Raw genomic sequence first — 14,868 nt, 5'->3', positions numbered from 1 at the left:
CCATGCAAAGCACAGGGAAGTGTCAACACATGGAACGGTCTAGAGCACAAGTCTTATGAGGAGTGGCTGAGGGAACTGGGGTTGTTCAGCCTGCAGAAAAGGAGGCTGAAAGGAGGTTGTAGTGAGGCAGGGGTTGGTCTCTTCTCCCAAGTAACAGGTGATAGGACAAGAGGAAACAGCCTCAAGTTGTGCCAGAGGAGGTTTAGATTGGATACTAGGAAAAATTTCTTCCCCAAAAGGGTTGTGAAGCATTGGAACAGGCTGCCCAGGGAAGTGGTTGAATCACCATCCCTGGAGGTATTCAAAACATGTGTAGACGTGGCACTTAGGGACATGGTTTAGTGGTGGTTTTGGCAATGTTAGGTTAATGGTTAGGCTTGATGACCTTAAAGGTCTTTTCCAATCTAAATGATTCCATAATTCTAACAAAGCATCCATGACTGCATGTAGAGTGGAAACTGGAAAATTGTTTCTTGCCACCAAAGCACCATCAACTGGAAAAGGAGTATCAAAGGAATGCTTTCCTATAGTAGTCTAACTGCTTTTCAGGTGCCTCTGATCAGTTTGTGTATATGGACATATGGTGATGTTGTTGCTAGCATCAGAACATCACCATTTCCCAGAAGATCTCCTTCAGTGCTGTATCCCTGAGGTATTAATGAGCAAGAACTGAGAGATTTAATAAGGGATTTGTCTTCCCCAAGTGTAGCTATCTACAAGATAGAAAAAAGGACTGAGCTAATCACTATGAGGTGCCATGAAAGTCAACAGGAGCAACTCATACATCCCTTCCGTTAGGGTGGAACAAGCCAGCACTGAGAAATGCCCATCTCCTTCTGCTAATTATGTAGGGAATAAAGAGGGACAGGCCCAGATTTCTTCATCTGTCTTGCAGACGTCCAAAGCTCAGTGAATCCCATGACTGGTTTCTCCAATCACCCCGCAGTGTCAGAGCGAAGAGTTGTGTTGCCTCTTATGGGCTGGTTTAGACAAGGGCTCTGCAAAGAAAGTATCGGTTATCTGCGATAACCACTGCTCTGTAGCACAACAAGGCAGGGTCTGCCTGTTGGCTGACCTAAACAGAAAGGGCAGAAAGACAGTGTGCATCTCAGCGCTTCCGGAAGAAATTCTCTGAATTACAGCCAGAGATAGCGTCACTGGTTTTCCACTACTCAGCTCATTAGGAAACCACCAGCAGCCATCAGTGTCGGAAGAGAGCTCTTGAGCCTCTCTCTTGTGGGATGACTCATGGAGCAGGTGGAAACCTCTTGAGTGACACAAGTGCTGACCTACTATCTGTCCCCTGCATCTGGCGTTTGCACAGGAAACCTGTGCCAGATGATAGCGCTGGGGAGACTCGGCTTGTGGGGATGCTGGTGGAGCGGCCACCGGGCTGCAGGCAGCACTTGGAGGGCAGCAAACCTGTGGGAGGGTGGAGGAAGAAGGAGTCGGCCTTCACAAGGACAGAGAAAAACCCACCTGGAGGGAGAGAGCTGATGTGAAGCAGTTCTTGAAACATAGCACGTTGGGGAAATGTCAAGGAACGGGAGCTGGTTTCTTATCCCTGTTCTGGTTTCAGCTGGGATAGAGTTAAATTATTTTTTTCCCTAGTGGTTGCTGTGTCTCAGACTTGGTATTGAAAGGAACTGAAAGGAATTATCATTGAAAGGAATGTCAGTAATGCATATTGTTTGTTGCCAGGTGATGTTTATATTTTTCCAGAACCTTTTTCAGCTTCTCATAGAAGCTGATAAGGAGCATAGATAGAACTATGGAATGGCCAAGGGAGTATTCTCTACCATAGGCATTATGCTCAGTACATAAATGGCATTAGCCAGGGGGAGAGGGTTACTGGCCGTCACTGCTTGGGACGGTGCCAATTTACCAATTCACCAGGTGGTGAGAATGACTCGTGTCTTGTACATTCTTTTGCAATTATTATTATTATTGTTGTTGTTGGTTTTTTTCCTTTCCTGTTCCTGTTCCATTAAACTCTCTTTATCTCAGCTCATGAGGCTTTTTCCCTTTCCCCTCCTTTTCTCCCTCTTCTCTCTGCCATTCTGGTGAAAGAGGAAGAGCTGCGTGAGCAACTGTGTGGTCTGCTGGGGTTAAACCACAACACTCATACATCTGGGGGAAATTATTTCTGCCTTAACATGCACTATATTTTATGGGAAGAAATCATACCATGTTTAAGGCGCTGGAATGTTTTCTTAAAATATACCAGGGCTTTCTTCACAGCCCTCCTGCCTGGGACGCATGTCTTCAGCCAAGGTTATCTGAGGTGAATCTCCTGCACTAGAGTTTTATACCTGACCATAGACAGATGTACTTTGGGTGCTTTAAATGCACATCCTCACTATGTGACCTCTTTATATTTCTCTGAATCTTGCACTGTTATGATTTCTATCCTAGTGTGGTTTACAAGATGGAAATCCCAGCTCTTTAAGGCACTATCTTGCTGATTGCCACACAGTCCTGCTTCAAACTTTGGACTCTGTTTCCACACCCATCCCATGCAGGTTTGTTGTACACCACAGTACAGTGCAGAAATATCAAGGTCTAAATAGTCTGACCAATTTTAATCGATCTTGGGTGGGCCAGGAAAACATCTGGCCACACCGAGACACAGCTCCATGCATATGAATTTGACCTTCCTATAGTTATGGTCTTCATACTCACTTGTCCCTCTACTCAAATTTACTTTTTTACCTGTCCCCTCCCATAGAAATTAAGATAATTATTAACATCCTTTTCTGCGTTGCTTGTTTTTGGGCAGTTATTAAATAACCTGCTTGGATTTTGAAAATACAGCCTCAGTGCACTTTGCATCTTATTTTATATTTTTCTACATTTGCTAGAGGCAGCTGGGCAATCCCACAGAGTATGAGCAAAAGTCCCCAGAGCAGCAGAACAATCTGACTGTGTTCTGTTACCACCTCCGCTTATGGCACACCTTTTCTGAAACAATAAAATTTGACTGCCTCTTATACATTTGTGTATGAGAAGAAGATATAATACTGTCTGCTACTAGAGGAAGATTATATTGGTCTTCAAATCAATTTCAATTTCTCATGAGTCTTCAATATAATTTTATTTCATCTTTATTTTTGGGTATTACATTTTCATCGCTTCATTCTACTTTAAGAATTGGAATTCTCCTGACGCCTTCCACAATGATAAATTAGTTGTAATTGGGAACATTGGTCTTGATGGGAGAGTGGTTTTTAGGTTAAAAGTCCTAAATATTTTAATATAATCCCTTTATTTTCTTCAGTGTGGTGTCGAAAGGCTTGAATTTTTGCTAGGTCTCTTTCTTTTCCTCACGTAAGTGGAAGTACTCAGGAACCCAGCCAGTGTGCAGTGCTCTGCAATTAAGCTTGCACAGAATTTCTCAAAGTCTAATGTTCAGCCTTGCTGCTTTTACCCTCTTGCTTACTCACACTGCATTTTGGAAAGCGACGTGCACATTTCGGAATGATGCTTTGTGACAGCTTTCTGCTTTCCTCTGGAGGTGTGAACCCCCCAATAGCACATGTAATCTTATTGACAGCAGACTTGAGGGGTTTTTTTTAACATACTGTGGTCTCTTAGAAGGATCCATGGATCCCACCAGTCTGCACACCATACTGTGTGCAGAAACTATACTAGCATCAGGCCAAAAATCTGTTCTTAATTTCACAGCTGTCAGTAGAGATTTTTGAAATCTTTTCCACGTGGTTTTCATGTGTGTCAAAAGTCCACAGCTTGTCAGCTTAAAAAAAGGCAGCAGGCAGCGTGTCAAAGGTTTTGACTACCACCTCAGGACAAAGTGGGGGTCCCCATGAATCTGGAAGCAGAAATTTTCTCATAATAAGGATGTTAAGCAAAATTTAGCAAGATGTAGGATGAGAGGTTTTGGAATTCTTTTTGGTATTGGCCCCCAGTGAAGAATGAGTTTCACCAGAGCAGGTATAAATGTTGGTACACCGTTTGGGAACTGAAATTTCCCTTTCTTGTACTTCAGCTCTGTATTCTAATTTGATGGTGGAGTAGTGGTGGTTGGCTAGTATGGAATGTGTATTTTTTTAAAATTCATTACTTGGGTATTAATGGAATAAGGTTATACAAGACATTAATTTTGATAAGTTTGGCACTGACTACCAATCATTTATTCATTGACTTTGTAAATTAAGATCTATGTTCATATATATAAATATATGAACATATAAAAAATAATAAATAAATGTGACAGTGTGTATGTGCCTGTATATGTTTATATATACATATATACACATGCTTTTTCTTAATGCACTACCTGACTGAAAATACTTAAGCCTCTTACTTGTTACAGTTGAGGTATTTTCATTTTCTGCTGCTGCCTTTAATTAGTGGATGCTAAATATAAAATACAAGGCTAAGAAATGTGTACTGAGAAATTAAGAATCAGGCTGGGCACTCTGAAGGCAAGTGTATTATAGCACCGTGTGATGATGATGATGATAATGCCCATTACAAGCCAGAAAGTAAACATCTTGAAACATACCAAATATGAAACATGAAGAAAGTTCTTGATTGTGATTCACAGTCCAGGCAACTGGGGGGCATAGTCCTCTGTGACTTCTGAGGCTACTTCCTGGTAGACTAGTTCAAACTAGATTAATTTCTGAAATGGAGATGTTTCCATGCCCATTTATTGCTGGTAAAGATTTCATAAGTTCCTTGCTTTTAGTTGTTTTCTGAGAAAGTCTCTGGCATTATTCCCCTGACTGTTGGTTTCTCTTGGCCCCATGACCCTAGTTCCCTATGAAACATGCATAAGTGTGCCTTCAAGTCAGTATCAGTCAAACTTAGCTTAAAATTTTCCCACTGGTTCCCCATCCATTGGGTTGCCAAGTTAAGAAATGTGTCACGTGCCTGTTTGGGTGGGGAGTGGGGTAGGGAAGATGGGTAAATGCCAGGGTATCTTTGGCCCTCCAAGCTGCCCAGGAGGTGCAGGAATGACTGCCATCCTTGCCCCTTCTCTTCTGACTAGGTACAAAGCCTCTGCCAGCATGTCTTAGGCTGTCTACAAATCCATGTCATCCCACCGGCCCTTTCCTTAGATGGGTTATAAACTGTGTGGAAACAACAAGGTAGAGTTGTCCAAGAGAGAACGTGGGAGAGGGGGTATTTTGCTTTGGAAGCTTCCTTTTATAGGCGAGTTTCTCTGCATTGATCTCCCTGGTTTTGTTGAATGAGTAGCTGTGTGTGCAGTCTTACTTTAGAAGATGACTTAAGAGGACACGATTGCCTAAGGGTTTTCATGAAGAGACCCCGTATTTTTTTAAAGGTGCTTACTGCTCTCTTATTTGGGGGAAAAGGTACTTGGGGAGTAGTGTTTGGAAAGGCTTGTGAGGTGCTGTCTGTCTTTGCTTGTCTGTCTTTTCTTCAGCACGCTGGTGGCCCCTGATGTCAGTGCAGTTGATCATGGGTTAGGAACAGTGTCCGCCTGGGGGCATTGCGGTGCTGCCTTGGCTTAAGGCCATGGAAGAACTCTGTGGTGGGTGCTGGCTTTTTGCTCATGGCCTTGGAGAAACCCAAGATAATTTTGTGGGGAGACAACAATAACACCTTTTGGTTCTTGCCAGTGAAAAGTAAATTGGTGTCTGAGAAAAGTCCAGCATACCCATATTTATCCCCGGCCATAGCACAACCCAAAGAATACCTTCTTCTCCCCATTGCCAGGTTGCCCATGTCGTGTCCTTGTGTACTGCTGAGCTTTGCTGATTTTGAGTCAGGTCATCAGGATCCCTCCAGAATACAGGGCATGCAAGCTTTAGACCAGATGGTCAGAAAATAGAGCCACCACAGACCACGTCGGTAGGCCTTGAGCTCACCTTGCTCCTTGCAAGCATGTAGATAGATTCTCCCTGTGAGAGCGTAGGCTGCTATTTGAGCTCTGATGGCCCTGAAGGTAAATGGTAAAATGAAAGACCCTGGAGAAGGGTCTGCAGGTGGACACCAGCTTCTTTGTCTTTGAGCGTTGGCTTGAATGTCCCATTTCTCTTGAATGAGGCAACATATTCTCCTATGCCATCCCCAACTGGGCCATCTGCCCATCCACTCTTACATTTCCCAGGACAACCTTCGTCTACGTAGCCCAACTAGCTCAAGTGTAAATCACTAACCTAAGTGCAACCAGAAATTTGAGGGGAAAGGAACTGGGAAGAGGCCAGTCTTGAATTGTACCAGGTACTAACAACTCTGTGAAGGTGATATGGCCAGACACGCCGTCCTTTGGCGTGTGTGCTTCCTTTGTCATGCAGGTTGGTGGCCTGCTGGAGCATGTCCTTCCCACCTGGTCTCTGTGCATGGTTTTCCTTTCTGTGGCAACCAGGACACAAAGGTGTGGGAAAGGCTTATGTACAGGCTGAGTTTGTGCTGGCCTGAAGTCAGGTGTAGCTGGAGTGTGCCCAGGGAACAAGAAGATCCATGAACATGGACGGCCAGAGTGTGTGCTCCTACCCAGGTCCACAGACTGCTCAAGTGACTGTGTGCCAGTGAAAAGCTAGTGTAGCAGCACTGAGCTGTGTCCTCCACACACCACTTCCACTTCTGGGGGATATAGGTGTGCCTGTGCTGCTACTAACAGCTTTATAAAGGGAACTCTGTGCTTCAATGTATTCAGTGGTTAGATTCAAAATGAAGAAAAGAAAAGAAAAGAAAAGAAAAGAAAAGAAAAGAAAAGAAAAGAAAAGAAAAGAAAAGAAAAGAAAAGAAAAGAAAAGAAAAGAAAAGAGGAAAAGGGAAGGGAAGGGAAGGGAAGGGAAGGGAAGGGAAGGGAAGGGAAGGGAAGGGAAGGGAAGGGAAGGGAAGGGAAGGGAAGGGAAGGGAAGGGAAGGGAAGGGAAGGGAAGGGAAGGGAAGGGAAGGGAAGGGAAGGGGAAAAGAAAAGAAAAGAAAAGAAAAGAAAAGAAAAGAAAAGAAAAGAAAAGAAAAGAAAAGAAAAGAAAAGAAAAGAAAAGAAAAGAAAAGAAAAGAGAAAAGAAAAGAAAAGAAAAGAAAAGAAAAGAAAAAAAGAAAAGAAAAGAAAAGAAAAGAAAAGAAAAGAAAAGAAAAGAAAAGAAAAGAAAAGAAAAGAAAAGAAAAGAAAAGAAAAGAAAAGAAAAGAAAAGAAAAGAAAAGAAAAGAAAAGAAAAGAAAAGAAAAGAAAAGAAAAGAAAAAAGAAAGAAAAAAGGAAAAGGGAAGGGAAGGGAAGGGAAGGGAAGGGAAGGGAAGGGAAGGGAAGGGAAGGGAAGGGAAGGGAAGGGAAGGGAAGGGAAGGGAAGGGAAGGGAAGGGAAGGGAAGGGAAGGGAAAAAAAAAAGAAAAGAAAAGAAAAGAAAAGAAAAGAAAAGAAAAGAAAAGAAAAGAAAAGAAAAGAAAAGAAAAGAAAAGAAAAGAAAAGAAAAGAAAAGAAAAGAAAAGAAAAGAAAAGAGAAAAAGAACCATTCTGAGAGCACTTTTTTTCAGAGCATACTCACATTCCTGACCTGGGTTTATATTTTTTCTTTCAGTGGTGAGGGGCCACCAGAAGACACTGTTCCAGATGCATGAATAAAGGCCTTCAGAAGATGTATGATGGCTCTTGAGCTGGATTACTTTTCTCATTCTTTCTGGATTGTTTGTCCTTGTAGTTGCCAGGAAAGAAAAGCTAACTTGCAGCATGCAAGCAGTACCTCAGCAATGAACAAAGCACCCTTAAGCATCCTGAAACTCTGGTGAGAGACTAGTTGCAAGGAGAAACCAAGAGCAAGCAGGGATTTCTCTGCCATGGAGAGCTTTTGTGGCTGGACCTCAGAAGGGACTTGGAGCTGGCCTGCCAGAGACGGTCAGGCTCCCTGCCTCCAGAATTGAAAGCTGGCAATAATGTAAGAAACATCTTCAGGGAGTGCAGATACCCTATTCAGGGATTTCCTTCCCCAAAATTTTGTATGTTATGAAACACAGCTCTATTCTGAGTGAATCACCCCCAGTTGCATCGACCATGGCTGCTCAGAAGATGACATAGTAACATTCAACAGATAACAGGCTCAATATCTCGACATCTGGAAATGCAGACAGCAAATGTGATGAGCAAACCTGCCAGCCGCCACTCTGAGCATTTATCATGGTTTCAGCTGGGATGGAGTTAACTTTCTTGCTAGCAGCTGGTGTAGTGCTGTGTTTTGGATTTGGGATAAGGAATAGTGTTGATAGCACACCGGTGGGTTTGGTTGTTGCTAAGTGGTCAAGGCCTTTTCTGCTCCTCACACCACCCTGACAATGAGTAGCCTGGGGGTGCACAAAACATTGGGAGGAGACGCAGCTGGGACAGCTGACCCCAGCTGACCAAAGGGATATTCCACACCATGTGAGAACTTGTTCAGTTCATAAAGCTGGGGGAAAAAGAAGGAAGGGTGGGACATTTGGAGTTACAGCGTCTGTCTTCCAAGTAACCATTATGCATGATGGAGCCCTGCTTTCCTGGAGATGGCTGAACACCTGCCTGCTGATGGAAAGCAGCGAATGAATTCCTTGATTCGCTTTGCTTGCATGTGCAGCTTTTGCTCTACCTATTAAACTGTCTTTATCTCAACCCATGAGGTTTTTTTCTCACTTTTACTCCTCCAGTTCGCTCCACCATCCAAACTGGGGGGATGAGCAAGTGACTGCGTGGTCCTAGTTGCTGGCTGGGGTTAAACCATGGCAGCGTTCAAGCCCCACGTGAGGTAATATGGGTGGTGGACCAAGGTCCTAAGCTTTATTTCTCAGCTTCAGAAATAAAGGCTCAAATTTTGCTCCTGTGAGCAGGAATGTGACTTGAATGACCAGGCTTTGGCCCCTGCAGCTTTATCCTTTCAGCTGCAAAATCAAAAGGAGGGGAAGTGGTGGTGGAAATCTGGCCAGTTTTTCTCAAAGGTGAAGAGGGAATTTGGGACAAAGGAAGCTATTTAATTTCTTTGGCCTCCTTAAGCTGTTGACTCATGGAGGAACAGATGTAACTACATAACATCAGCTGCACGTAATTAAATATATTGCTTTGCAGATGTCCAGAAAGATTCCTGTATATACACAGCATAACTGTGTGAGAGGCACAGGACTGAATACCCATGCGAGGACAGTCGTATCACCTGGCAGGTCACGGTCAGCCCTGGCCGGAAAGCTGAAGTGCCTCAAACAATACTGAACCCTCTCAGGGAATCTGCACTTGCACTTCATTTACACTGTCTTTTAAAAAGGCTGTCATTTAAACTGGCTCAGATATGATGCAGGAAATCAAAACATTAGCCCGGGGATGGTGTCACTATTGAAACAACATCTGACTCCTCCTTAACTGCGATTACACTTGGTTATTTTGGATGGATCTTATTTCCGTTCCTATCAGCTAGAGGGGCAGCAGGTCATTTCTATCATCTTGCACATCCCAAAGGACAAAGAGAAGCATCAACAGCCCTAAGACGAGGAGGAAAGTCAGACGCCTGCTCTTCTACCAGCACAACCTGCTGTCGAAGCATAGAGGAACATGTACCTCAGAAGGAGATGCTGAGCAGCAAAATGCACTCCCCTTTCTACACACTCTGAGGAGATAGAGCAAAACATAAGCTATGGTAACAAGATGTGTGTTGAGGAAGGCAACATAGTGTGTAGTTTTGGATTGAAAAATTGCCTTTGTCTAGAAATACCAGTGCTTCCCTGAATGTCAGCAGAACATGCCTATGAAGCTAGAACATTTGCTGTCGCTTAGGGGTACCAGTCACTTAAAGACTTAATCTGCTGTTCTTATGTCTCCTTCAGGTTCAAGTTTACTTTTGCTTTAACTTCCCATGCACAGAGCTATTGTTAGATTTTGTCTCCTGGAAAATTGAGGAAACATATCAAAATACTTTTTAAGGAGTAGGTGGTCCCTTGAGGATCCTAGAGGCATTGCTAGTAATTTAACTGTCAGGAGCTTCATTTTTCAGAATAAATATGTTGTCTTTTTTTTACTACATTTTTTACTATGATACCTCCACAGTGAAGAATCTTGGTCTTCATCTCTGTGAGAAGACACATGCAGGGATACCAAATGGAGAAATGACACTAAAAAGGACATGTGGCATGTTATGCAAGTGTTCTTAAAGCTGCATGTGAGGATCCCTAACAAGGATGGTCTTGAAGCCTTTTGCAAGTAAATCATAATTTAAAAAAAACTATTACTTTATCTGCCCCCCCCCAGATTTTGACTGATGTTCCCCAGTATTTTGCTGGTGAAGTGAAAAAGGCAGCAGGATGCTCTCACACCTCCACAGACATTTCTTTCTTGTGAAATGATGGCCCACTTACAGAAACTCAATATCTGTTTCTTGGTCTTTCTCCCCCCGCACTCTGCGGAGATTCCTTGTTAGCTGTGCAATCAATAAAAAACATATCTTCAGCAACTAGTAAATCTGGTTTATTAAAACACAGGTTTGACAGTTAATTCAATTGCTAACAAAGTTGTAGCATGGTCAATAAAAAAAAAAAAGTGATCTCATAAGTGAGATACATATATCCTCTACGTGCAAAATTACCTGATAATACGGTGCATTTGGATAGATACAGACAAAAACATGTGAGTGAGATTAGAATGTGGCTAATTTTTTTTTCCATTTCCTCGTAGTATTTAAGGTGTACAGTATCTTGTCAGAGGCTACAAGATTATCATTTGTCCCTGTTGAGGTCTGCTCCTGACAGGGAAAAACTGCTGGTTTGCCCCCTTCCTTCCAATTATTTGTCCACCATCCTTCTGCACAGGCTGTCATGTCAATCCCATTCCATTGCAAACGAGTGGTAATATTCCCTTTTCCTTCAGTAACATGGGACCAAGCACTGCAGGAGTTCACATGGCATCATTAGGTCAGCTCTCAGGTATGCCACTGAGTTACTGAAATAAGGATTTGGAGCATGAATTTCTGTGAAGACTTATGATAAAACTCTGTGCTTACATCAAAGGCAGCATAAAGTGACCAAAATAGATTGACTCTGCAATTGAACATAACCCTTAGATAGTCAAGAAAAATGTGATTTCCCCAGTGATTTGCCAAGCACTTTCCCACCTGATCAGCAATGTTTTGTTTTCTGCATATTTCAGAGCGAGCTGAAAATATCTAGCTGCAGTTATTTTTGTTTGGGAGCAATAACGTTCTCCAAAAAAGTTCAGAGCATTGAGAAACTATCTTCACTGACAGAAACATTCCTTTGGGTGGATTTCACAGGGAGGGAAGGCTTTCAGTATTTTTGCTAGTTTTCATGTAAGACAGGCTGCTTTTCTGGAAAATATGACAAAACTTCTTGTCTTTTTTTTTTTAATTCAAAAATGAGGTAATTAAAACCAAAATCTAAATGTGGTCAAACTGAGTTTGGAGCCTGTTTTCACTTAATTGCAAGTGGTCTGATTTCTAGGAAATATATTTTGAAAAATATTCAGGAACCTAAAAATGCAGGCAGCCATCTGGTGAGATTTTCCAAAGAACACATAGGTGTAGCTCTCCGTTGCTTTCTGAAACTGCCCTCCTTCTCCTCCACTACACGTCTTTCCTCCTGTTCCTGGCTTAGTGCTTCCCTGTGTTTGATGTCAGGGAGTTCAAAAAAACTGGAAGTTAATCCTATGAAAAAAGGGACTAGCTTCCTCCTCGGAGCAGACAGGAGGTGGGGGATTAGGGATGCCTTTGGCAGCAGGTTGCTGTCAGACTGGTTTACCACTTCCTAGCTCCCCATTTGGAGAAAATAATTTTAAAAGTTTGTCTCTGGATCCCTGCATGGGCACTGAGCTTCCTAACCTTGGCTTTCAGAATTAACCATAAAAACAAGTGCTGCAATGACCTCGAAGGAATCGGCGCACACGTGAAGAGCTGCAGGATGCTACGTGCGCCCGCATCCTGCTCTCGCTGCCAGCAGTCATCTTACTCATAGCGCTCCATACCGGCGCCGTTAACTCGAAATCATTATCTCACTTGACAATCAGAGAAATGTTAAGCAGAACACAGAATCACAGAATCATCATGGTTGGAAAGGACCTCTGAGATCACTGAGTCCAACCATAAACACCTCGGTGGCCTCTTCAGAATGGAAAATTTAGAAATGCTAATGCCTTGTGAACAGCCTGAGCTTGTGCTGGCTCCTGTTTGGGTCTCTGTCTGCTTTGTAAGTCAGCCTCAGCAGAAAGTATCAGTGATGCTTTACATTTCTGTTACACGCAGGCCTCTGGCCTGTGTTTGCAAAGGGAACTGACAGGGAGCTATGAAGCTGTTGGGTATCACAGCATCTGAACCACACACCTCTGGACACACAGGGAAATGGAGCACAGAGAGGTTCAGACACTGAGGTGGTCAGGGGAGCAGTTTCCCTTCAAGCCACTCTTTGAGTATTGTGAAGTGAAATAAATGGACTCTAATAGTAAGGTAAATCCCTTTCAACCCCTTGTCCTGGGGAGGATGAACACTAGAGGTATATTTACGCTGCTAAATAGAAGAAGACCAGGGATCACACCCAGACACCTGACCTCTGATCTTTCTGCCTCAGTTTTGGCCATCCACAATGAGCTCTTTCGAAGACACTTTTGCTCTAGAGATGCCTGGCACTGAGCAGCATGGCTGCAAGCTGGCTAGCACCACACAGCCTCTGCCATTGAACAGTATGGACCCACTCGAGATATCACATCAGGACCATATATAAATATTTTGCATATTCTTCATACTTTGCAATTCTGTGTCAGCTATCTGCGGTACAAACTTCTGATTCTGGCTTTGAAATTTTCAGCAGCAAAGTAATAGAGGACGGGATCAAGGCAGCTGTTCATGGCAGCAAGGCAGAGAGTGACCACCAGCACCTTGTGCACGGGCAGGTTGGCCGGGCTGCAGCTGCTGTGCATCAGGTGGACTGTTCGCAGTACATGATACGGCAGGAAACAGAGGAGGAAGAGGATGAGAGTGATGATGATGGTTGACAGTGCTTTCTTGTGGCAAACTGCCTTCTTGCACTGTGGATTCCTGGACTTGAGCAATGCTCTTATTGCAAAGATGTAGCAGACAATAATTGTGCAAAATGGCAGAATGAAGCCCACGACGAGGACAAAGGTGTTCATTATCAGGAGCCTGTGCGTGTTGGAGGGGTGGAGATCCAAGCACTTGCCTGGGTCGGTGTACCCAGCAACTTCCTTGCATAGCAGAGGGCTGGAGGCTGCCAGGACAAAGACCCATATGGCTGCACATATTATCTTGGCATACTTCATGTTGGTTACTTTCCAGCGCTTGAATGGGTAGACGATAGCTATGAAACGAACCACGCTGAGCACGGTGAGAAAATAAATGCTGCAGTACATGTTCACGTACAAGATGTAAGTCATGATCCTGCAGAGGACATCACCAAATACCCAGCGTGATCCCAACAGGAAGTAGGTGGCCCGAAAAGGCAAAGTGCTCACAAACATGAGATCTGAAACAGCCAAGTTCTGCATGTAAATGTTTACCGACGTCTTCCTCTGCGAAGGCTGGAAGAAAACATAAATGGAGAGGCTATTTCCAACAGCACCCAGGAAGAAGATAAGGAGGTACATGATGGGATAAATTACTTGCTTGAAGTCGTCAATCGTACAATTGAAGGAGTTGTTAGTGAAGTTGGCACCTAGCACCATCTCGGAAATATTCATGGTCTGCAGCCAGACTCTCCGTCTTTCTGCCAAAGTAAAAAGAAGTGGTGTGAGGGCTAGGTTACAGGCCAGGCAGGGAGTTCAGCTATTCAAGACTATTTTACTCAGGGCAGAAATTGCAAGATGCAGAGGGGAGTGGAAAATAAAGATTCGTTAATGAGTAATTGCTTGTGATGTCCCAGTAGATACACATCTCAAGGCGTAAAGCCCCAAGATGCCTCTAAACAGTTTCTGTATTACAGCAACTGGTTATTGTCTCAACTTGTGAAAGTGATGCCTTTTAAAGATGAGTGCTATGTGTGTGTTTTAATGGCAATTCTCTGATCTTCTCTGTGCAAAACAAGCCAACTTGCTGTCAGACATTTTGTAGCAGGGAGGTTTTGAGTCCCCAGTTGCCTACCATGGAAGCATCAACACCTGAGCTGTCAGAAGAAATCCCTGTCCACTGGTAAGTCTGTGTTTCAAATTAGATAAAAAGCCGAAGGAACTGAATTTGCCAACTGGAACTAGTGAAATTTTTCTGCTACATTGTCTGCTGTTGGCAGTGTGTCACTGAACTTTCCTTATCAATACCAGAGGTATATTGATATACCTCAGAACCTATAAGTTAAGGATGTTTTGACCTTAAACACAGCATAAATACCATTCCTTTTTTAACTCCCTCCTCTTTCCTTTAAGTTTCTGATGGCTTTCTATGTCTCTTTTTATGGGACCTTTGTTTCATTTACCACTTTCTCAACCGTTTTTGTGCTCAACTGCTCTGCATCAGACAGTCATCTACACGCACCGCAGCTTCCAGGGCAGCCCATGTGTGTAGCCCTAATGAAAATGGCCTGTGAGAAAATGGGCTATGTTCACAGAGAGTGACATTTTTCCTCCTATGAGGCTATAATTCAATCAGATCAAAACCACTTATCACTAAAACACTCTAAATAATAATTCTTTTCTCATTAGTTTCTATTTCCTTGCTGAACTCCCGATTTCTTCTCCCAGCTGACCTGCAGCTAGTAGTATTTTGAAAGGAAGGTTTCAGTATTGTTGCTTGTTTAATAGCATCAAGCAATTTCCTCTCTGCATCTGCCAACATATTCTAGAGACGGAGCATGGAAAATTTTAGCCTAAACCCCAGAACTACATGGCATTTCTAGATGTACAAAAAAGAAGCTTTTAATTTGCCCCAGTGAGAGTGATAATGAGTCAATGGCACGTGACTGCATCTTA

At 43.2% G+C, this 14,868-nt stretch overlaps 1 protein-coding gene across 1 annotated transcript; it reads right to left on the bottom strand.

Annotated features, from left to right (window-relative positions):
- Window positions 1-12,714: 12,714 nt before the first annotated feature.
- Window positions 12,715-13,668, bottom strand: CYSLTR2 (cysteinyl leukotriene receptor 2). Its single transcript, XM_074156202.1, has one exon. The coding sequence runs from the start codon at window positions 13,645-13,647 to the stop codon at window positions 12,715-12,717; it is 933 nt and encodes a 310-aa protein (XP_074012303.1). The 5' UTR covers window positions 13,648-13,668.
- Window positions 13,669-14,868: the final 1,200 nt, after the last annotated feature.

Source organism: Numenius arquata, chromosome 1 (assembly GCF_964106895.1).
Source record: "Numenius arquata chromosome 1, bNumArq3.hap1.1, whole genome shotgun sequence".
NCBI classification, from domain to species: Eukaryota; Metazoa; Chordata; class Aves; order Charadriiformes; family Scolopacidae; genus Numenius; species Numenius arquata.
This window is presented reverse-complemented; position numbering and strand designations above follow the sequence as displayed.